At 44.5% G+C, this 24,542-nt stretch overlaps 1 protein-coding gene across 6 annotated transcripts in view; it reads left to right on the forward strand.

Moving 5' to 3' along the window:
• PTPRE (protein tyrosine phosphatase receptor type E) overlaps nt 1–24,542 on the forward strand; it is a 145,167-nt gene that overhangs the window by 112,623 nt on the left and 8,002 nt on the right. For all 6 annotated transcript variants that reach the window (XM_064145316.1, XM_064145318.1, XM_064145315.1 and 3 more), the window contains exons 6-18: nt 3,480–3,570; nt 5,046–5,122; nt 5,240–5,276; nt 6,200–6,297; nt 7,551–7,670; nt 9,699–9,859; nt 14,802–14,937; nt 16,030–16,179; nt 17,371–17,464; nt 18,565–18,641; nt 19,550–19,684; nt 21,801–21,926; nt 23,670–23,830. In XM_064145316.1, the coding sequence (XP_064001386.1) occupies nt 3,480–3,570; nt 5,046–5,122; nt 5,240–5,276; nt 6,200–6,297; nt 7,551–7,670; nt 9,699–9,859; nt 14,802–14,937; nt 16,030–16,179; nt 17,371–17,464; nt 18,565–18,641; nt 19,550–19,684; nt 21,801–21,926; nt 23,670–23,830 (1,463 nt within the window). The remainder of the gene's footprint in view (nt 1–3,479; nt 3,571–5,045; nt 5,123–5,239; nt 5,277–6,199; nt 6,298–7,550; nt 7,671–9,698; nt 9,860–14,801; nt 14,938–16,029; nt 16,180–17,370; nt 17,465–18,564; nt 18,642–19,549; nt 19,685–21,800; nt 21,927–23,669; nt 23,831–24,542) is intronic.

The raw sequence follows: 24,542 nt of genomic DNA on the forward strand, positions 1-24,542 counted from the left end.
TGGAGAGCAGCTCTGCAAAGAAGGACTTGGGGGTCTTTGTGAGTGAAAAGCCCAACTATGTTCTGGGCTTCATCTCCAGCAATGTGGGCAGCAGCTCAAGGCAGAGGATTCTGCTTCTCTGCTCAGCTCTGCCTCCTGAAGCTATAGCTATGAGGTCCTCTAGCTTTTGAGTGGATCCTAAGCTGTCCCCTTTGCACAAGTGGTTGTGTGGGAGCTTCTAAGTTGTGATGGACCCCAACTGCAGCCCTCAGCTGGGGACACTCAGCTGATGGGTATCTGCTAGGGGGATCTCTGCCTGCTGCAGTGTTTGCTTGACACAGCCTGATTTAGTGTGTTGGGGGGATGCAGGCACAGGTTCACAGTTGTGAATTTCAAACAGATTTAGATCAAACACAAAGACTTTGTGGGTCAGCAGCACACCAGGTAAAGATGTTAGTTCCTAAGTGTTCCAAACAATTTTTCTGGTGACAGTAAAACAAAACATTTGCTAACAGACAAACATCAGCCAGAAAGAGTTTTGAGAATAGGTCTCTTAGATTTATGTGCCTAATGGTGTTCTTCAGTACTTCTGATTATAACCTTAAAGCTTAAATTATTAAGAACCACCTTGCACTTGTACCCTAACCAAAATTGCAGAGGCTCCTTCTACCCTCAGTTGCTGTTTTATTATGATTTTGTTTCTTTGGAAGCATGGAAATCAAGAAGGAAGCATGGACAAGAAGGTCCATTCCTTCAGAATGAACCCTTACCTCTATCATTTGGAACACAAGATGAGCTGCAAGTTTGATATTTCTTAGTTTCTTGCCCTGATTTTCAGCTTAATATCTGAAGACTTTTCTCTGAAAGTTTTCTTTTGAAATCTTAATTTTGACTTGATTAAGAGGTCTCTGTGGATCCTTCATTGGAATTGAAAACAAAAAAGAAAATGAGCTGGTGCTGGAGTAGATTGAGCAAATGCTTCAGAGAGATTTTTAGGATTCCTGTGAAGTGGTGGCAGATGACCAGTGCCACAAGGACTCATCTCCTCGTGATTGGTGGGGTGATGGAGAGGACATGATGAAGTAGATCCTCACTGAATCACATCTTCCTCTCTGAAGATGGGTAGGAGTGGTGAAATGGGCTGTATCCTTGCCATGAGGTTCAGTACACACCCTAAGTTGTGCTGCAGAACATGAGGAAGTTCCTAAGGAGAGGTCATAGCCTTTCAGAAGGAAGGAGCAGGAAATGGGGAGGTTACTTTGCTAGAGATTCATAGAATTGTTTGTGTTGCAAAGGACTTTAAAGATGATCTAATTCCAGTTCACCCACTATGAGTAGGGATGCCTTCCACTACACCAGGTTGCTCAAGGCCTTGTACAGCCTGGTCTTGAACACCTCCAGGGAGGGGGCATCTGTGAACTACTTGGGCTTAGATGAGACACTCTTACATCATCTCACCACTCACTGTGAAGTATTTCTTTCTAATACCTATCAAATCTGCCCTCCTTAAGCTTCGATCCATTCCCTCTTATCCTGGATAATTACTTCTCATGTGTTTTCCACATGAAGGTGCAGAACTTGCACAACTGTTCTTTGGGAATTTGTTGCCTGACTTTTGAAGTTTGAAGAAACCATGTTTGAAGTGCTAATTATCTCTTTTTATGCAAAACCTTAATTAAGTTTCTGTGTTTCATCAGTTATAAATGTACTTTAATTAACAAAAGCATGGGTTACATTCATGGCTCATTTGAGGCTGCATCTGGAGTGTTCAATTCTGGGCTTCCCAATTCAGGAGAGACAGGGAACTACTGGAAAGAGTACAGCAGAGGCTACAAGATGCTGAGGGGCCTGGAACATCTTTGTGAGGAGGAGAGGCTCCATGACACTCTGCCTGAATGTGATGTAAAAGTTCTTTGATGTGAGGGTACTGGAACCCTGAAGCAGGCTGCCCAGAAAGGTTGTGCAATCTCCTTTGGAGAGCTTCCAACCCCACCTATACTTTGCAATCCTGGGAAACCTCCTGCCAGTGACCCTGCTTTAGCAGGGAGGTTGGACTAGATCTCCAAAGGTCCCTTCCAACCCTCACCATGCTGAGATTCTGTGATTCATTAGAATAAGGAATTTAGCAGTTTGCTTAAAAGCAGCTTGCTTCTTCAACTCATTTTTAACCTTCTCTCTTTTAGTTACACTCACAAGTTTAAACCAAACCCACAAGTGCACACTGCTCTTTCTTCTGTGGTGGAGAAGTCTTCCCCATGCTCCCCTTCTATCCTATGTCACCTGACAACAGAGTGCTGTTTTAGGGGAAGTTCTGTGCTCTGCTCTGCCAGGCATGCAGGACTAGTTGCTCAAAGTTGTATGGTTACCATTTTAGACCTTCCCCTGCATGTTTCAGACTGGGCAGTGGCGAGTAGAAGAATGATGGGAGGAGGTGGTTGTGCATTCCCAAACCACTGGCTCTTTACCTTGGTAGGATCAAACATGCTGTCACTGGGGTTTCTAGGAGTTGAGTACAAGAAGCTTGGTGAAACCTGGATCTTCTTTACACCATTTGCAGTGAGGTGGCAACTAAAAATGCAGAGTATTGTGCCGTATTTCTTGATGAATAAAGCCTTTTCTGACTGTCCCCTCACTCTGGGCCATCTGCCACAGCCCATTCTTGACCAAGGCAAGATTGGACATGGCACTTGGTGCCATGGTCTAGCCTTGAGCTCTGTGGTAAAGGGTTGGACTTGATGATCTATGAGGTCTCTTCCAACCTTGATGATACTGTGATACTTGATCCCAGTGCTGGCATCTCAGCAGCTTCTGCTATGGTGGAAGGAGCTTCTCCTTGTTTTCATTTTTACCCTCTTCCTCTCCGTTTCTTCCTTTCATTTGATTTCTGTGCAAGACTGAGGATTTTTTTAAGCTCAACTATATTTATCTGCAGTAGTTGATCTTGCTGATTACTTGCAGAATTTGACTCGTACAGCAGCTTTCAGCACGCGAGAATTGTGGTTTATTTTTAATTCCCCCTCAAGCTGGGCCCTCACCTGCAGATCCCAGCAAGATGTTGGATATTTGATGTTGCTAGCAGTGAACTGTTAACAATCAAACTCAATTTATGCTATTGAACCAACTGTTAGGGCTAAAAGTAGCTGTCAGAGCCGAGCTTGAGGGAGCGTCGCAGGGCTGGGTCATGGCGCTGTGAATCACCGCGGCAGATGGCAGCTTCAAGCAGCAGCTCTAACAGTCTTCTATGTAACTGCCATCTCGGGTGGAAAAATGACTTTTTATCTTTTTGTTGTTGTTGTTGTTTTGTTTCCAAAACTGCTGAGCTTGTTTTCTGTAGTGAAATCTGCCAGGACGTAGTTTCCTGTTAGAGAGAAATAAAAGTGTGTTTAAGTCTGCTGGGTGGAAGGCAATATGTAGCAATGCAGATCTTCTCCAAGCCATGTGCAGTCAAGAGTTGGCTATTTTCTATCATATTGACTTATGTATCTCTATTTTTTTTCCAGTCATTAACACCTGGATATGTGCAGGGAACATTTGAAATGGCAAATAAGGAAGAAAACAGGGAGAAAAACAGATATCCTAACATCCTGCCATGTAAGACATTCCCTTTTCTTTTAAATCAAACAATTCACTCTGGTAGTAGTGTCCATTTGTGGATAAGATTCAAGTAATAAAATTCCCCTAGCCACTACAGGTCTTCATACATTAGACATGCAAAACCTGTTTGGTTTCTGGCATCTGTCTAGAGCTGATCTCCTTCTGTTAGGTTTTTCTGTGGCAGTTGCCAAGTGCTGTGCTCTAAAGCCTTAGCTCTCATGGGGCTCTACCACACATTATGTCAAGTGGATATTTTAGAAGCTCAAGTTCGTTTGGGGCAAGCAAATATGGAGAACTTTGCACTTTAAGTATTGTAAAGCAGTAGGCCCCGTGAGGTCTAGGTGTGAGAGTAAGGCAAATACAGTGGAGAGCTGATCACAGGTGGTGTTCCCCAGGGCTCAGTACTAGAGCAAATTCTCTTTGTCATTAATCTGTCTGAGAGGATCAGGCACCTTCAGTGAGTTTGCCAGGATGACATTAAGCTGGGAGAGTGTTGATTTGCTTGAGGGTAGGAAGGCTCTTCAGAGGGACCTGGACAGGCTGGATCAGTAAGCCAAGGCCAATGTCATAAAGCCCAAAAAGGCCAAGTGCAAGGTCTTCCACTTGGGTCATGACAACCCCACAGGATTTGGGGCAGAGTGGCTGGAAACTTCCCAGTGGAAAAGGACCTTAGGTTGTTGTTTGACAGCCAGCGTGTGCCTGGGTGGCCAAGAAGGCCAACAGCATCCTGTCCTGCATCAGCAATAGTGTGGCCAGCAGGATTAGTAAAGTGACTGTGTCCCTGTACTGAGCACTGGTGAGGCCATACCCCAGCTACTGGGTTCAGTTTGGGGCTCTCACTGTAAGGATATTGCAGTGCTGGAGTGGGGTCCAGAGAATAGCAACAAAGTTGGTAAAAGGTATAGAGAACAGGCCTGGTGAGGAGTGGTTGAAGGAGGAGATGAGGTTGTTTAGCCTGGAGAAAAGGAGGTAGAGTGTAGACCACCTGGCTCTCTACAACTCCCTAAAATGTGGCTGGAGTGAGGTGGTTATCAGCTCCTTCTCCCTACTAACAAGTGATAGGATAAGAGGAAATGACCTCAAGTTGTGCTCATTTGGACATCAGGAAAAGTTTCTTCCCCAAAAAGTGCTGTTAAACCCTGGAACAGCCTGCACCAAAGAGTGGAGGAGTCTGTGTCCCTGGAAGGGTTTAAAAACAGTGTAGATGTGGTGCTGAAGGACATACTTTACTGCCAGGTCACCGCTCCTGGGTTGACTGTTGAACCTAATGATCTTCAAAGTCTATCCCAACCAAAATAATTCTGTGATTCTAAGATATTTTAGGAGTAAAAGTCTTGATGAGAACTAAGGACAGTAGAGGAGAGAGCTGGTTTGGAAAGTATATCCTTAGCTTGGTGTCCTGCTTGCAAGGAAATAACCTATTTTAGGTTGATGATCATGTAAATATACTTGTAATGTGTTTTTTCTTCCAGATGATCATTCCAGAGTGATTTTGACCCAAATTGATGGAGTTCCATCTTCAGACTACATTAATGCATCCTACATAGATGTAAGTTGGCAGTTGTCCACTCTTGGCCCAACTGAAAACTTTGTGAATAAGTACTTTTCTGAAATAGCCTCTGTTGGCATTTCATGTTTTAATTGCTGTGGTATTTTATTTTCATAGGGTTACAAAGAAAAGAACAAATTCATAGCAGCACAAGGTAAATTACCCTCATCTCTCTGCAGCTTAATATATTTAGTTTTAGACATGTTTGAAAGGTTATTTTCAGCTGTATGTAATGGCCAAATGTGAGTGAGATTGAGAGGTTACAGATGAAATGCAAGTGTGAGGTAACCCACAGCCTTTAACCCTGCAGATCCTGCTCTGAGCAGAGTCTCACCTTCCCTTTTCCACCTCCACTTTGCTTCTCTTTCTTACTGAGGGGTTGAAAATGGAAGTCTCCTTTCTAGTTTCCCTTTAAGTGATTCTGAAACAGAAATGGGCATTTTCAAGTGCATTCTTACGCTTTGTTTCGTTGCAAATTGTGGGAACTTTGTCCCAGCAACCCCAGACACAAAGCAATAGCTGCTCCTGCCCTTAACTCCTGTCCTCCAGAGCACCATGAGAAACTCCCCAAAAGTGGTTCATTGTGGTCACAGGTAACGGGTTCAGAGAACAACTCCTGTGAGGAGCAGCTGAGGGAACTAGGGTTGTTCAGCCTAGAGAAAAAGAGGCTGAGGGAAGACCTTCTGGTTCTCTATAACTCCTTAAAAGGAGGTTGTAGTCAGATGAGGGGTTGGTCTCTTCTCCCTAGTAACAAGTGAAAGGACAAGAGGAAGTAGCCCCGAGCTGCACAAGGAGAGGATTAGGCTGAATATTAGAAGCAACTTCTTCACTGTAAGGGTTCTCAAACACTGGAGCAGGCTCCCCAGGGAGGTGGTTGAATTCCCATCCCTGGAGGTGTTTAAAAGAAACAGATGTGCTACTTAGAGACAGGGTTTAGCACCAGTCTTGGTAGAGTTAGGTAATTGTTTGACTTGATGATCTTGAAGGTCTTTTCCAACCAGAATGATTCTGTGATTCTATCCTGCAATATGCTAGTCTTTATCATCCCTCCTGAGCAGAGCTGTCTCCTGTCTACAGGCCCAAAGCAAGAAACAGTTAATGACTTCTGGAGGATGATATGGGAGCAGAAGTCAGCCATTATCGTCATGTTAACCAACCTGAAAGAACGAAAAGAGGTAACCAGCTTTCACTTTGCTCCAGGATGTCTTGATAACGGCATGCTCCAACAGCACCTGTGGCCGAGTCACCCTTCTGACCACTTCCTTCTGCAGTCCCTGTTAACACATCAGAGCTTCTGCTCACAAATACACTTTTCATTTCCACAATGAAAATTATATAAGCTGATCTGAAGAGGAAACAAAAAGATAGCTGTTTTTTTTTAATGCTCTACAACCTATGGCCAAATGCAAATTCTTGTGCCTGGGGTTTATCACTGCATAAGGTTGAGCTTTGTGGGTGGGCTTGGTTAGAAATGAAGATTTAAAACTTCATTTATCTGAGTATTAGGTTTCAAAATTCGTTCTGGCACAGGCAGAAAACAATTGAAAGCCAAAGCTGTGGCTTTGTGAGTGTTGCTGTTCCTGTCCCCCCGGTTCCTCTTTGTACACTTCACACTCCTCTCACTGCATGAGACTTTCTGACTGCTGAGATGCACCTGACTAGCATGGAACACTTCATTCCTGCTTCATGGGCTTGAGAAGCTAAGTTGAAGCATTAAGGCAAACTGCCACCAGAAAGATAAGAGAGTGATTTTAATTACTTTCTTTTCCCCTGGGGGACAGTGCCACATTGAGCATGCTATATCCTTATTTAAAGTATAAAGTCCTTGAGACCTTACACTGAGCATGCTGAGACAGTGGTCCGAGTTGACCAGAGAGGTGGCAGATGCCTCAGCCCTGGAACCCTTCCAGGTCAGGTTGTGTGGGGCTTTGAGCAGCCTGCTCTAATTGAAGGTCATAGAATCACAGAATGGTTTGGGTTGGAGGGGACCTTGAAGATCATCTAGTTCCAACCCCCCTGCCATGGGCAGGGGACACTTTCCACTAGACCAGGTTGCTTAAGGCCTCATCTAGCCTTACCTTGAACACTTCCAGGGGTGAGGACATCCACAGTTTCTCTGGGCAGCCTGTTCTATTGCCTCACCACTGTCACTTTAACGAGTTTCTTGCTAATATCCAGTCTAATTCTACTCTCTTCCAGCCTGTTGTCCTTGCTGAGTGCAGGGGTGTTGAACTAGATATCTTCAAAAGTCCCTTCCAACCCAAGACATTCTACATAACTGTGAGCATTAATGCACTGGCAAAGTGTCACAGTGGTATCACGCCAGATGAGGCGCCCTGCATACTCGCACCCAAACCTCTGTTGCTTTATGAGTGACTAACAATAAAAGCATTATCAGTGCTCTAAAACTGACTCTGTGTTTGTACAGGAAAAGTGTTACCAGTATTGGCCCGACCAAGGGTGCTGGACGTATGGGAATGTCCGCGTGTCAGTAGAAGATTGCATTGTTCTGGTGGACTACACCATCCGCAAGTTCTGCGTTCAGTCGGTCAGTCGCTGTCATAATGCTCTTGCTGGATCTTTGTTTTAAAGCAGCTTCTTAGAGTGTCAAATATTTCCTAAAATGGAGTTCAGGAAATTAGTTCAACTTACTGCAATTGAGGAAGATGTGACCCTTCTTCTAGGCAGAGAAGCAAGCTCTGCAGGTCAATGCTAACAGATGAATGGACTGTAAGATGTTCTGCTCAGTTTCTTCTGATGCATAGCCAGGGACCACTGAAAACCCTCTCTTTGACTGTCAGGGAGATAGAAGACAGGAGTAGTGGCTTGGTGGTTTTGGGGACAAGTTGCAGAGGTGATAAATGAGTGAATTTGGATATGTTTAAGTATTTGAAGTAGCCTGTGGATATTAGTTGGACAACATTACAGCTTGATTTCTGTTGTACCATTTGGTCTCCAGCACAAACAAAAGCTTTACATCACAAGAGAGATGGTCAGGATGGGTTTGCTCTTGTCCACAGTGTGTAGAGATCCTCAGCCCTTAAATGGGGGTGCTGCTGTGTTTGTAATGCAATGAGTAACTATTACTGAAGACTGAAGACAGCCTGGGTTGGTGAGAGGTGACAAAACTTACACAGCTGTATTGAACTTCATGGAGAGCTCAGAACCTCAGAGAATATGGTTATGCTCATTTGATGTTAGCTACAGACTCTGGACAGTGAAGGGGCCTCTGATGATACTTTGGTGTAACTAGTGATCACTGATCAGGCATTGATGATAAAAGTGCTTGGAAAAACTATGCTCAGAAAGCAGCGTGGGAAGGAAGGGACAGGACAGAGATGTGTGTGCTGTGGACATCAGCCAGCAGTGTGCGCTCCCAGCCCAAATGCAAATCACATCCTGGGCTGCATCCTCCAGCAGGACAGGCAGCAGATGGAGGGATTCTGCCTCTCTGCTTCACTCTGCTGAGACCCTATCTGCAATGCTGAGTCCAGCTCTGGAGTCCTCAGCACAGGAGAGATATGAACCTGTTGGAGCAGGGACAGAGGAAGACACAGCAATAATGGCAGGACTGGAACTTCTCCTCTGTGAGGCCAGACTGAGAGAGTTTGGGTTATTCAACCTGGAGAAAAGAAGGCTCTGGGAAGACCATCTTGTGGCCTTTCAGTACTTAGAGGCCAATCAGAAAGCTGGAGACAGACTTTCTAGCTGGGCCTGTTGTAACAGCACAAGGGCTGGTGGTTTGAAACTGAATGAGGGAGATTTAGGCTAGGTTGAAGGAAGAAATGTTTGACCCTGTGGGTGGTGAGACACACCTCCACCCCCCAGCGCAACCCATTCTGTGATTATACCTTAAGCTGAAGGGCTGGAAAGTTTGAGTGGACTTGTCTGCCTTTCCCTTGTTGATCTTTACAGTGTAGGGTTTAATTATCCATCAAGGGAGACAAGACAGCCTTACAGAAGCAGTAGTCCAAGAAATGGCCTTGACTCCATCCAACAGACTGAAGGTTTTTGAGACAGATGCAATTTCTAACCTTGGGGATAGGTTGTGGTTAGTCAATGCAGGTGAAACAATGCTGAGCTCTGCTGTTGTGGCGTCAGGGTAGCTTCTCTTTTATTCTTGAAGAGTAGGTCAGATGAACCTGTCAGCTTTTGGCCATTATAGGTGCAGCCCTGTTTTTTTCATGCCTGATATGACAAAACCCGGCATTTGGCATTTCACAGCAATGCAGCCTGAATGCTTAGACTAAATTCTGTGAGTTTCAACCAAGGCTGCTGGAAAAAAAAGTGTTGTGAGGGTTTTATAAGTGAAAAGAAGTTAAGATTTGATCTGTTACCAACATCAATTGTGTGCCTTGGAGTTGGCAAATCCAATTTTCGCTGCAAAGAGGCATTTTAATACTGCATGGTAATTTTATGCTGTGTTTGTGTTTTACATACACTGTAAACTTCAAATCTTTGAGTCAGGCTTTAAGTGCTGCAGGAATTAAAGCCATAAATAACCACAGCAGGTTGTTTATAAACCTTTGGATGACAAATGAAATGTCAGAGCCTGAGTCTATGTGTTCCCTTGCAGCTTCATGATGGATGCAAAGCTCCACGGCTGGTAACACAGCTCCACTTCACCAGCTGGCCTGATTTTGGGGTGCCTTTCACACCTATTGGGATGCTGAAATTCCTGAAGAAAGTCAAAACACTGAACCCTGTCCATGCTGGACCAATTGTGGTTCACTGTAGGTATGTATGTGCTTCTCAAGCCCTTCTCTTTGCTTGGCCTGGGGTTACATGTACAATAGCAAGGGTACATTTTAATCTTCTGCTCAAGGGCTACAACAGTTGTCTGTTTGTCTGTGTATATACATATGAATTTCAGGATCACAAATATAATTGAAGGGCTGGAACCCCTCTGCTGCCAGACTGAGAGAGTTAGGGTTCTTCAGCCTAGAAAAGAGAAGGTTCCACGGGGACCTTCTGGTGGCCTTTCAGTTCTTAAATGGGCTAATGAGAAAGCTGGGGACAGACTTTTTAGCGGGGCCCATTGTGGCAGGACATGGGGTGATGGTTTGAAACCAAAAGAGGAAGATTTAGACTAGATTTAAGAAGAAACATTTTACAGTGAGGGTGGTGAAACCCTGGCCCAGCTTGCCTGGAGAGGTAGTAGAGGTCCCATCTGTGAAACCACCCAGGTCAGATCGTTTGGGGACGCTGAGCAACCTGATCTAGTTGTGGATGTCCCTGGTGACTGTAGAAGGACTGGACTAGGCAACCTTTAAAAGTCCCTTCCCACCCAGACCATTCTGTGATTTACTTAAATATTTATATGTACAAAGAGCAACAATATGCTGAAATTTTTGAGAACATGGCATAAAGCCAATTTCAAAAGCTCTGCCTTTGCTGTCACTTTAATGCTTAAACAGAGGCAGTTGTTTTGTTGGGAGTTTTTTGTATCCATGAGTGATACCCAGCATTTGATATAAATATCTTCTTTGTCAGAAACAGACTTGAAATCCAAATCTGTGACCTTTGCCACTAAGTGTTCCTCTGAGAATTCATCCCCCACTTCTCCCACAATAAAATTGCAGTTGGCCATCTAAATTATCCAGTAAATACCCGAGATTTCTGAAGAAAGACTTGCATTTAAGGTCTTGAATGCTGTCATTTTCACAATGTGCTACATACCAACAAAGACCACGTTCCCACCCTCTTTGGTCACACACTGCTGAACCTCCTGCTGCTAAAGGCTTGTGCTGAAATCTTAGGTTAATGAAACCACAACCAAACTCCACAGCAGTTTTAAGAGAATAATTGTGATCCCTCTAGCAACTGTAAGCTCATAACTGATCAAAAAGTATCTTTCCAGGAGCAATTGTCATAGCAAGGCCAGGATAAAAAGGAAAGAAGAGTGGCTTTGTCTTTTCTGGCTTTTGTGGTTAAGGACATGGGTTTAGATTGATGGAGTTGTTTCTTTTTCACTTGCTTGAGTGAGACATCTAGGAATACTTGAAGTCTGTAATGTGCAAAAAGAGTTTGTCCTGACCAAGCCAACCTTTTTGCTTCATCATTTCTTTCTCTTCTCCAGGAAGAGAAGGCTCCAGGAGACCTTTGGTGGCTTTCTAGTGCCTGAAGGGGGGCTACGAGAAAGCCGGGGAGGGACTTTTTACAAGGACTTGTAGTGACAGGACAAGAAGGAAGGTTTTTAAGGTTGAAGAGGGTAGATTTACACTGGATATTAGGAAGGAGTTCTTTTTGATGAGGGTGGTGAGACACTGAAAAAGGTTTCCCAGGGAGGTTGTCATGTCCTGTCTCTGGAAGTCTTCAAGGTCAGGTTGGAGATGGCCTTGTGCAACTCAGTCTAGTGGAAGACACTTCTGCCCATGGCAGGGAATTTGGATCTAGAGGATCCTTAAGGTCCCTCCTAACCCAAACCACTCTATGATTCCCAGCCAGATCATACCTTGATGGGATTCATCTTCTTTTATAGATGTCATCCATAAGGGGCTTAAAGAAAAGCATTAAATGGGAGGGGAAAAAAAAAATATTTGTAGCAGCGTCCTTTAGTATCCCCTAGGAGAAACTCAAACTTTAATCACTTTTTACTCTGATGGCCTGGGAATAATTATCCTGGGTCTGAGCTTTGTTTTGTAGCAGCAGAAAGTTCTACACTTGGTTTAATCACCAGAAGACAAAATAAAGGAAAATACCTTAATAAAAATCTGCAGAGATTTAAACAAAATGGTCCAACAGAGCACTGCAATACCCATGCTGTGTCAGTGCTGGGGGGCTACTGGAGCACTTCAGCCTGGGCTAGAAAAGTGACACTTCATTTCCGTTGCTCTTCAGGATGTGACACTGTTGAATTGTTGAGAAGAGGAAAGGGAAGCTCATGGATAGTGACTAACCAGCCTTTTTTAGTGGCCCTCTATAAAGATATCACCCAGTCACTCTGACAAAAGCTACCTGATCATAATCTTCTGGAAGTTAATAAACACTAATGTGGAAGGAGTTGGACTAGATGACCTCCTAAAGGTTCCTTGCAGCCCAAACCATTCTATGAAATGTAGCATTTGGAAATAGAGAAGAACAGACAAAATGGCAGGGGGGAGGGGGCTGAGTAGAGGGGAGAAGCAGGATTTTCTGCCAAGTCTTTTTTTCCAGAAGTTGTCAGAGATTAATTTTCTTTTTCAGTTTCTAGTGAGCAGAGAGCTGCATTGAGTAATAGCTGAGTAAGGGATAGCCTGGAGTAGGTTAAGGATGGATAAAATCAGGGAACTTCAAGGCTGGTGAAATGATGAGCTGTAGCAGAAAATGCAAGGATTGGATTAAGTGCTGATCTGAAGTCGGCTAACCTTGGGGCAGAAGCATAAGAAACAAGGATGTGTCAAAAAGGAATGCATCTGTAAAGGGAAGAGAAGAAGCCACACATGGGGCTTGGTAGGTGAAAGCTCACAAGACTGAGCAGTGAATCACAGAATCTCAGCATGGTGGTGGTTGGAAGGGATCTCTGGGGATCATCCAGTCCAACCCCACTGCTAAAGCAGGGTCACCTACAGCAGGTTGCCCAGGATTGCAAACTTCAGGTTGCTTCGGAATCTATCCAGAGATTCTGGAGGACAAGTGTGACCTGGTGATGAGCAACTCGTGCTCAGAGGCAGTTTCCCGGACACGTCAGGAAAAGGAAGACCTCTGTAAACTGAGATTCAGGGCAGTAGAATGCCAGGTGAACTCATTTGCAGTGGCAGAGGTCAAATGTGAATGAAAGGAAGTGTGAGGGCAGGGAGCTGTGGCCATTGCAGGGTGTAAGCTGTGGTGGCCTATGGTCAGTGAGTCCAAGGGGGACCAGTGGGTGGGACCACTGGATCAGGATATGGCTAGACAAGGAGAGGGGACCTGCCAAAACTAAATGCAGAGGATTCTGGAGGCAGAAGGTGATAGTGGACTGTGAAGAAGTTGCTTGAAATTTTGGTGGAGTCCGTGGTACTCCATGGGGCTGCTCATTTCCCTTGTCCCTCTAGATCTGTGGAATAGGAGGACTTGGGGGTGTTTGATTCAAGTTTAATATGAACTAAGTCATATTAAACACACAATTGTTTGTTTTTTTGCTGGCATTACTTAATCTTGATGTTTCCTGGCTGAAATTTGATCTGGATCTTTGAGCACATCAGGATGAGGACAGAGCATTTTGTGGTCTTTTGGAAGGCGTTTGTGGACCGTACAGCAGTGGCTGTACAAAGTGAGCTAAGAGGAGGTTAAAGGCAAGCTATTAATGCCTAGCACAGGATGCCATGCCCTTTTCCTCTGAGAGGAAGAGCTGGAAGTCCTGGAGAAGTGTGATTTATGAGGATCGCGCTCCCTCTCCTGGCTGCTGAAGGAGATAAAAAACCAAAGGAATTTGAGGTGGCAATGAGAAGTGTAGAAGTAACTTTTTTAACAACCTAACGTTTATCTAACTGGCATGCCACAGCAGGCGTGCAGAAAAGAGCAAAAGCTTCAGCTTAGACTGAATTACTATTACCTGGTCGAGCAGAACGTTTTTTCAGAGGCCTTTTCTGATACACCAATTCCCTTTAAACTCTTTCAATAACCTGGATGAGGGGATTATGGCACCCTCAAAGTTTGCACATGTCACTAAGGTGGGCAGGAGAGTCAATCTGCTGGAGGGTAGGGAGGATCAAAGAGGGGTCTGGATGCCCTGGATTGATAGGCCAATATCAGTGGAATGAGGTTTAACAAGTCCAAGTCGTGAGTCCTGCACTTGTTTAGCAACAACCACATGCACACTCCAAGCTTGAGGAAGAGCGGCTGCAAAGTGCCTGGTGGAAAAAGACTTGGGAGTGTTGATCTGCAGCCAGGTGGACATGTGTGCTGAGGTGGCCAAGAAGGCCACCAGCATTTTGATCTGCATCAGGAATAGTGTGGCTAGTAAGACCACTGCTCTACACTGTGTGTCTCCCCTGTACTCAGCACTGGTGAGGCCACACTTCAGATGCTGGGTTCAGCTTTGGGCCGTTAACTACAAGGACACTGAGGTGCTGGAGCATGTCCAGAGAAGGGCATCAAAGCTGGTAAAGGATCTAGAGCACAAGTCTTCTCAATATACCTTAGCCTGGAGAAAAGGAGGCTGAGGGGAGACCTTCTGTCTCTCTCCAGTTCCTTGAAAGGGGGCTGGAGTGAGGTTGGGGTCAGTCTCTTCTCCTACATAACAAGTGACAGGGCAAGAGGAAAATAACCTCAAGTTTTCTTCCTATGCAACAGGGGAGGCTTAGGTTGGACATAAGGAATGATTTCTTCTCCCAAAAGGCTATCAAACCCAGGAACAGCCTTCACAGGGCAGTGGCGGAGCCCCCATCCCTGGAGGGATTTAAAAGCCATGCAGATGTGGTGTTGAGAGACATGGTTTAGTGGTGGCCTTGCAGTGCTGGGTTAACAGTTGGAACTTGATCTTAAGCATCTTCCAAACAAAATGATTCTGTGACTTTATAATTCTGATCTTACCATTTCAGAGCTGTTGGGGTGACTTTTTATATTAGACCCCTTCTTTGTTGCTGCATTTGCTAAGATGAGATTTGGTTTTTTCACAGTGAGTGTTTCAGCCTGGCACAAACACTCTTAAGTTCCACCTGTGTTGCTGCTGCTGTCACAGTTCTTCTAACTCCTTAGAACTCTTTGCTTCCCTTCCCAGCGCTGGTGTGGGTCGCACAGGCACGTTTATTGTTATAGATGCCATCATAGACATGATGCATGAGGAACAGAAAGTTGATGTCTTTGAGTTTGTCTCAAGAATCCGTAACCAGCGTCCACAGATGGTTCAGACTGACGTAAGTGAGCTTTAATTGCTTACAACCACTACTTTTTACAGTGAAAGAAGAATATGTTTCTGGTTTCTGAGCTCTAAGGGCTGCAGCACCTCTGTTGTGAGGGTTGGAGTTGTTCAGCCTAGTGAAGAAAAGGCTTCAGAGAGACCTTAGAGCAGCTTTCCAGTATTTTAAGGGGTGTACAGGAAAGCTGTAGAGGGACTTTTTACAAAGGCACAGGGTGACAGGATGAAGGCTAATGGCTCCAAACTGGAAGAAGCTTAATTTAGATTACATTCTTCCCAAAGAGGGTGGTGAGGCAGTGGAGCAGGTTGCCCAGAGAAGTTGTGGAGGCTCCAACCCTGGCAGTGTTCAAAGGCAGGTTGGAAGAGGTCTTGAGCAACCTGGTGTGGTTGAAGATACTCATGCTCATAGCAAGGAGGTTGAATCTAGATGATCCCTCAAGACCCTTTCCAACCCAAACTATTCTATGATTTCCACTCTGTGATGTCCTCTTGTGTTGCACTCCTAGATAATTGGATAAATGAACGAATTCCAGTAGGATGGGGTTGGGGATGGAGATATAGGTATGTTAGGGTTGTGAAGACCAGCATAACACACATTATTTTTGGGTATCATGCCAAACTTGCCTCATGCACACTGGAGTGGAACTTTAGAGGAGATGAATGAAAAAACTTTGGTTTAGCTTAAAGTGCATTTTGATTATTAACAGATGGTAGACCAGACGAAGGGAGGTTGTAGCCAGGTGGGGGTTGGTCTCTTTTCCCAGACAACCAGCAATAGAACAAGAGGACACAGTCTCAAGTTGTGCTGGAAGAGGTCTAGGGTGGATGTTAGGAGGAAGTTCTTCCGAGAGACAGTGATTGGCATTGGAATGGGCTGCCCAGGGAGGTGGTGGAGTCACCGTCCCTGGAGGTGTTGAAGAAAAGCCTGGATGAGGCACTTGGTGCCATGGTCTAGTTGACTGGATAGGGCTGGGTGCTAGGTTGGACTGGATGATCTTGGAAGTCTCTTCCAATCTGGTTGATTCTATGATACTTTCACTTTACTTGCTTTGCAGTTCACTTATATGGCTGTTTCTAACCTTGGTTGCAGATGCAATACTCCTTCATTTATCAAGCCTTACTTGAATACTACCTCTATGGCGACACAGAGCTTGATGTGTCATCCTTAGAAAAACATCTACAGACATCACACAATGCGGCACCAAACCTTGTCAAAATAGGGCTAGAAGAAGAATTTAAGGTAAGTATGAAAGTGCTTTGTCATTGGGCTTTAAGTGTGGAAATATTTGAGTCAAAAGGATACTTTAAAGGCAGGATAAATGTATCCTTACAAGGACAGGTCCATCAAAAGGTATGTGCTGTGAATGGGTCCTGTGGAATTGGTGAATGGGGCCCTGCTTAACATCATCATCTGCAAGGGCTCAGTCGAAGCTACATCATTTTACAGACCTTTTCCTATGTGGTTTCTGTTGTTTATACAGGGGAAAAAATGGAATTATTCTTTTAGTGTGGTAATAGATGCCAGATCAGATAATTCTGGATGAGGGAGCTAGATTGTGTGCACCTAATTTGCATCTCAGTGATGCTGTTACCTCAATGAGGACTGAGGGCAGGGAGAATAGCAGAAAATTTAGGCATTTTGTGCTCAGTATCCCTGTCAGGAAGGAGATGGACAAAGAAAATCCAGTTCTGTTTAGTGGAGAAACCCTAAATGCAGAGAGCAGCTGCAGTGGGTGTTTGTGATCACTGTTAAAAACAGACTTTATTGTCCTGAGGAAATAGTTAGAATTTTTCTATGACTTTTGCTCTGCTGAAGCATTTGTTCTGTATGTAGAATGCCTGAAGCTTGAAATGGCATGTAGGTGTTAACTGGAGTCCTCTTGTTCTTTTAAAGAAGCAATTTAATCTGGAATGGGGAACCAGAAAAGCAAAATTATATGAAACTAAGTCTGATGATGCAGCAACAAGCTCAAAAACATAAAAAATACTGATGTAAGGTAGGGAAGCAAATGAGCACACATACAAAGGAGGAAAGGCCTTTTACAAGGTCATCCAGTCTTTTGTGCTTCAGGGGATAAAATTCTGCCATTGAGACCTTTCAGAAAACAGAGCTGCTTTGATAGTGCTATTTTATTTAGCTATCTTCTTTGCCTCAACTTCTAGCTTTTATGGTATGATGGCTGTAGGGTACTTTAGATGAGGTACAATTAGATGGTAGCAGCTGCTATTGTGGGATCTTGTGAAAACATCAAGTATTCTACCTTTTTCTAGAGTGACTACATTGGTTTTTGCTGTCCACTCTGCCAACAAGGCTGCATTACAGCGCAGAGAGCAGCACTGGTACCAAAATCCTCTGAATACAGGGTATGGGGAGCAAGAGCCTCTTCTGTGCCAGGGACTTTTCACCCTGGTTGTGTGTGTTTTGTTGCAGAAGTTAACAAATGTTCGAATAATGAAGGAGAACATGAGAACTGGCAACCTTCCAGCAAACATGAAGAAAGCTCGAGTCATCCAGATCATCCCCTGTAAGAGATCAACTTCTCAGCTAGAGAAACAGCTGCTACACCTGACTGTCCTAAGGCTGTCCTAACTGCACACAATCTCTATCCATCTATCTGTCTTTATCCGTATGCTGACAGCAACACAACTCTGTTGAGCTAAATCAAGAGCAGAGGTCCTACCTGGCTCTGAAATCTGCAAATTCATAAAGAGAAAAAGTTCAACCTTGTCTGCCTGTAAAATTCAGATTATTGTACAACCTAGAAGGGTTGGGTTTGGGTTTGCTTCACTGTTAGCTAGAACACTTTTTTTTTGGTGTGGTGTTTCCCTTAGCCATCCCTTTGGTTTCTGTTGTGCTCTCTGCAGGTCTGTCTGCTCTGAAGTTTCTAGAGGACTTACTGAAATAAACAGCAGTATCCTCTTCATAGAAAGTGTAATGCCCTTATAAAGTGTCTCAAATTTAATGTGTTAAATGAATTATGATCAGGTTGCCCAGGGAGGATGCCCCTTCCCTGGAGGTGTTCAGGAACCGCTTGGACAAGGCCTTGAGCAATCTGATCTAGCGGAAGGTGTTCTTGCTCATGACAGGGGTGGTTGGAATCAGATGATCTATAAGGTCCCTTCCAACCCACACCGTTCTGTGATTTTTCAGGGCTGAATTAAATTATTCAGCCATTTCATTTACTAAACCAGCACGTTTTCTGAGGGCCTCCTTGCACACTCTGCAGCACCTGAAAATGAAAGTTTCAGCCCTTTGCTGCCCATATCCTGTGTGAATGGAGAAGCAACAGCAGAAAAAGCCAGCACCCTCCTCCACACACCTTACTAAACCCTGGATAAGATCTTTGAGGCACTCACTGGCTGTCAGATAAAAGAGTTTCTTGATTTTGTTGGGTTTACTCTTTGACAGTAGAGCAGTCAACATACAGTTAGCAAAAGTAAGACCTCTTTTGGAACAGGTTACCTGGGGGGTAGTGGGGTCAATATCCCTGGAGGCGATAAACAAATGTGACCATGGCACTTTGGGTCATGGTTTAATGACAGGTCACTGGTTTGACTCTATGATCTTAGAGGTCTTTTCCAACCAGACAATTCTATGATTGTATTATTTGATTTTTTTTTCCAGATGATTTTAACAGAGTGATTCTGTCGATGAAAAGAGGGCAGGAGTATACAGACTACATCAATGCCTCCTTCATAGATGTACGTATGAAAAGTTTTATGCCTTGAAATCACAAGTCAGATATTTTGATGTCACTGCTAAGTCTTTTTTTAAAGACACCATCAACTTGGCTTATGAAGAATGTGAGCTTTGGTGTTTGGGTTTGGCTCAGGAGAGTTTCCAAAAGAAAGCAGAAGTCCATATGCCCCTATAAAGTGTCTGCAGTTCAATGTGCTGTTTTATTTTATCAGAGTAAAATGCATTATGATCAGGTTACCCAGGGAGATTGTGGATGCCTCCTCCCAAGAGGTGACCAAGGTCAGATTGGACAAGACCTTGAGCAACCTGGTCTAGTGGAAGGTGATGAGGAGGTTGGAACTAGATGGTCTTTAAGTCCCCTTCCAACCCAAGCCATTCTATGATTCTAACTTTCCTCCCAGCTTCCTTTTGGAACCTCAGCAACACCTTCCACTGTGTCTTGTTTTTATTTAAATATGAGAATTAATTATATCCTTAAGCAGTGAAACCCCATTGAGGAGCGTGGATACTGCAACTGTGAGGATCACATCAGGATGTAACTACAACTGTGGCTCCAAAATTAAGTTAAATGTTAATTCTTTAGAAAAGCTAATTAAGAGCTGCAGTGGTTATAATCTCATGGTGAAATCCTTTCAGTTGTTTCTTACTGTGGAATTCCATCCATTCAGCCATAAAATATAAAACTCAGGATTGTGATTATTTTGGGGGGGATATTTCCTGTGTCTCTGGAAACAAGGACTGAGTGGGCTCAGTGACCCCAGGTTTGCAGCAACCCATCACAGTGCCGAGAAGCAGAGCTCAGGGGAAGCAGCAGTTTAAGTAGGGATCTCATCTGTGACTGTCATCTTCTGTTCCTTATCACTCCTACTCATGTGCCATGCTGTAAGCAGATGCTGGTCTCTCTCCACAGGGCTATCGCCAGAAGGACTACTTCATTGCCACCCAGGGTCCACTCCCACACACGGTGGAGGATTTCTGGCGGATGGTGTGGGAGTGGAAGTGCCACACCATCGTTATGCTCACAGAAGTTCAGGAGAGGGAGCAGGTACGTGCCCCACAGCAAAGCAGTTGCTGTTAACACTTGTAACAGATAAGCATGACAAAATGGTGGTTTTCCTGCAAATCACAGAATCATTTAGGTTGGAAAAGACCTTTAAGGTCATTGAGTCCAACTATTAACTCAGCACTGCCAAGCAGCCACTAAACCGTGTCACTCAGCACCACATCAACACAGCTTTTAAGTCCCTCCAGGGATGGGGACACCACCCATGCCCTAGGCAGCCTGTTCCACGGTTCGACAGCCCTTTTGCAGAAGAATTTTTTTCCTAATATTCAACCTCCCCTGGTGCAACCTGAGGCTCCTTCCTCTTGTCCTGTCACCAACCTCACTCCAGCCTCCTTTCAGGGACTTGCAGAGTCAGAAGGCCTCTGGTTTTCTCTAGAATGACCAACTCCAGTTCACTCAGCCACTCCTTACCTGTTCTCTCAACCCGTCACCAGCTTCATTGCCCTTCTCTGCACACATTCCAGCACTTCAATGTCCTTCCTGGAGTCCCAAAACTGAAGCTAGTATTTGAGGTGCAGCCTCTACAGTGACAAGGGAGATAGTCACCCCTCAACTCCTGCTGGCCCACACTGTTGCTGATCCAGGCCCAGATGCTGGTTGCCTTCTTGGCCACCTGGGCACAGTGCTGGCTCATCTTCAGCTGGCTTTCAACCAACATCTTCAGGTCCTTCCCAGTGGGAAGTTTCCAGCCACTGCAACCCCAGAGTAGGACCCAGCACATGGTCTCCTCCCATTGGCATTGGCCTTTTGATCCAGCTTGCCCAGGTCCTTCTGTAGAGCCTCCCTACCCTCAAGCGCATCTCCCACCTAAGGTTTTTCAGCTTTCCTGATGTGAGCTCTTTCTTCACTGTTTGATATGGACCAGTTCTCCTCCTTTTGCTTGAACTGGTCAGAAATCCCACTTAAAGTACTGAGCAATATGGTTCTGAAGGGGCCCAGTTCACATCAAAAGCACAACATTTATGGGGATGCCTGACAGCAGTTTGGGATTTGGGAACAGCTGGACAAAAACTTCTGTGAAAACTTCCCTCCCACTTCTGCCAGTAGAAGCTCCAGTGGTTTTGTCTGAACCTCTCCTACTACATCTTTAATTGATGCAGAGCTCTGTGTCTCTCTGTGCTGCAGCTTGAAGATTTGGGGATCAGCACTACACCCAGGATTCTTCAGTGCTGTGAAATGTTTTTTTCATTGTGGTTTTGAGTGGCTTTTTAACAACACTGTATTGCATTTGAGAGTGTTTTGTTGTTTTCTCATCTGTTTTAAAGCATCTCTGCCATCCCTAGCTCTGAAGCCCTTTTCATATTAATGTTTTCATTTTCTACTTTATTTATATATGTATTTATATTTATAATGGTTTATATATTCTTGGTTCTCAACTTTTTCACTACAAAGCCTTTAGAACAGGTTTATTATGCTGCATGTTACTTCCTATATCAGAGATTCACAATGCCATAGTTTTGGCTGGGGCAACTGATTTTCTTTCTTACAGATTCACAGATTGCACTGGGTTGGAAAGGACCCTCAAAGGTCATCTTGTCCAACACCCCTGCAGTGAGCAGGGACATCTCCAACTACATTGGGCTGCCCAGGGCCCCATTAAGTCTGATCCTGAATGTCTTCAGGGACAAGTCCTCAATCACATGTCTGGGAAACCTGTTCCAGTATTTTGCCACTCTCATTGTGAAGTACTTTCTTCTGATATCCAACTTAAATCTACCCTGCTCCAGCTTCAAACCATTGCCCCTTGTCTTGTTGATGCAAGTCCTTCTAAACAGTCATTCCCTAGCCTTCCTGTAGGTCCCTATCAGGTATTGAAATGTAGTTATTAGGTCTCCCTAGAGCCTTCTCTTCTCCAGGCTGAACACCCCTAACTCTTTCAGCTTGTCGTCATAAGAGATGTGCTCCTGCACTCTGATCATCTTGGTGGCTCTCCTCTGGACCCGCTCCAGCAGGTCTGTCTCTCCTGTGTTAGGGTACCCAGAGCTGGACATACATCTGCTGCCTAATTACTGGCTGGAGTTAAACCACAAGACAGGACAATATAAATAACTAGAAATCATTTCAAGGAACTTTTCCAAATCTCTCAATTTTGCAGGAGAAATGCTGCCAGTATTGGCCATCAGAGGGCTCTGTGACTCATGGAGAGATAACGGTGGAAATCAAGAGTGACAGCCTGTTAGAGGCCATAAGTGTCAGGGACTTCCTCGTTACATACAATCAGGTAATGTTTGTAAGTTACAGGATGTTAGTTTAGTTTGTTTAGTTCTGTGGCTTTTGATTGTTTTGTTTCTATTTGAAGACATTTACCAATATGATTATGTGTTGTAAGTACTGGATTTTCTATTTAAAAATAAATGTTGTTAATCAGCATCCAACACTGCATCAGTGAAGAGAAAGTTTAGGTTAAGTATTTTTGCTTACAAAGGCCCATGAAAATTTGTGTCAGTAAACTGTGTTGGTGGTGACAGTGGGCTGTAGGTTTGGGGTTGTTTTCTTGTGTTTTGTTAGAATCAGAACATTGTTTTCATTGGAAAAGACCTCTAAACATCAAGTCAAACCATTCTCTAACTCTGCCAAGGCTTGTACTAAACCATTTTCCTCAGTACCACATCTCTGCCTCTCTTAGACACCTGCATGGATGGGGATTTAACCTGGACAGGCTGTTCCAGTGTTTGAGAACCCTTTCAGTGAATAAGTTTCTTCTGATAGACAACCTGAACCTCACCTGGTACAACCTGAGGCCATTTTCTCTTGCCCTATCACACAGGGAGAAGAGTCCAACCCCCACCTCACACCAACCTTCTTTCAGGGATATGTAGAGGGCCAGATGGTCTCCCCTCAGCTTTCTTTTCTCTAGGCTGAACAACCCCAGTTACCTCAGGTGCTCCTCATAGGACCTGTTCTCCAGCACCTCAAAGTCCTTCTTGCAGCGATGTCCAAAACTGAACCAGACATTCAAGGTGAAGTCTCACTGGTGCTGAGTACATGGGGATAATCACTTCTCTGGTCCTGCAAACCACACTACTGCTGATCCAAGCCAGGATACTGCTGGCCTTCTTTGCCATGTGGATGCATGCTGGCTCATCTTCAGCTGGCTGCTGACCAGCATCTCCAGGTCCTTTTCCACTGGGTAGTTTCTAGGTGCTGTACTCCAAGCCTGGAGCATTCAGGGCACTTGGCCTTGTTGAACCTCATCCCACTGACCTCATCCTATTGATCCAGCCTGTCCAGATCCCTTCATAAATCTTCCCTACCCTCCAGAAGATTAACACTCCCTCCCAACTTGGTGTCATCTGCAGTCTTTCTGAGGATGCCCTGATCCCCTCATCCAGATCACTGATAAAAAACAGAATTAAAATTAGAGAGAAGTGGTCCCAGTACTGAGCCCTCAAAACACCATTTGTGACCAGCTACCAACTGGATTTAATGTCATTCACCACCACTATTTGAGCCCAGCCATCCAGCCAGGTTTTACCCAGTGCAGTGTCCACCCTTCCAAGCCATGAGCAGCCAGTTTCTCCAGGAGGATGATGGAATAATCCCTTTTCAGCTTTAAGCACTAACAGGCCAAGAATGATTAAGTTCCAAAGCATCAGGTAGTGGTGTATGTTTCATGAATGGGGTTGTTTTTGTGGCACTTTGGCTTAGATCTGTGCATGATGAAAGCTCTCTACCATTGCTACTCAGGATGAAGAATATTCAAGTGTATTCTTAGTCCTACCCAGATGAAACATTTGTGCAGATAAGAAGGAAAATGATAGGGGTAGATTATCAGCATGTAGTAGATGGGGAGTTTAGAAACAGAACTACCAGGTCTTTGTGACCAATACATTGTGAACCAGTTGCAAACAGAACCCCTTCACCATCTGACCTGGTTGATTCTGTGAAAATTGATGCTACAAATGTTTAAGTGTTTTAATTTTGAGGCAAAAACTGGGTAAATCTGGTGTCTTCCTGCCCACAGGGTAACCAGGAGAAGCAAAGCAGGCTTGTTCGGCAGTTCCATTTCCATGGGTGGCCAGAAATTGGGATTCCCGCAGAAGGAAAGGGTATGATTGATCTGATTGCAGCTGTCCAGAAGCAGCAGCAGCAAACAGGCAACCACCCAATTACAGTGCACTGCAGGTAAGAGCTGCCTCTTCTCCCCACCACTGCTTACGGAACTGGCTGGCTGGTTCTCCCCACCATTGCCAGAGGAACCATCTGGCTACTCGTTCAGTCTGTCTGCCTTTACAGCAGTTTTTCATTGTGAAGGAGTAGATGGCATCCTTTAAAAATACATGGAAATTAAGAAATAGGAGGAAAAGATAGGGGAAAAAAACAACTTGGATGACCTTAAGGATTTGTGACTTGTCTTGTGCTAAATAAGTGAAGTGATTACCTTAATGGTGGCCTTAATGGCTGGAATTAAACAAGTGTGTTATTGAGGTCTTGTAGGCTTGCACCTGAGTTTTGCTGAATGCTGGGATTATGAAAGTAAAGCTGTAGGTCTTTTAGTGCTGTGTAATACACTCACCAGTGTAGTGCTCAAATGTTCTGCTGGGATCTCAGTGTTTTTACAAACTATCAGGAGAATAAAACATATCCCTAATGGAAGCAGAAAGCAAAACAGATCTGTCCGTGAAGTACAGAGAAAACAACACCTACATTAAAGCTAAGAGGTAGGTTGTGTATGACTTGATACGTGAAACACAGAATGGTGAGGGTTGGAAGGGACCTTTGGAGTTTATCCAGTCCAACCCCTGTGCTAAAGCAGAAGCACCCACAGCAGCTTGCCCAGGATGACAGTGTCCAGGTGGGTTTTGAAAGTCTCCAGAGAAGGAGACCATAGTAAAAA

Source organism: Pogoniulus pusillus, chromosome 6, assembly GCF_015220805.1.
Source record: "Pogoniulus pusillus isolate bPogPus1 chromosome 6, bPogPus1.pri, whole genome shotgun sequence".
Taxonomy (NCBI): domain Eukaryota; kingdom Metazoa; phylum Chordata; class Aves; order Piciformes; family Lybiidae; genus Pogoniulus; species Pogoniulus pusillus.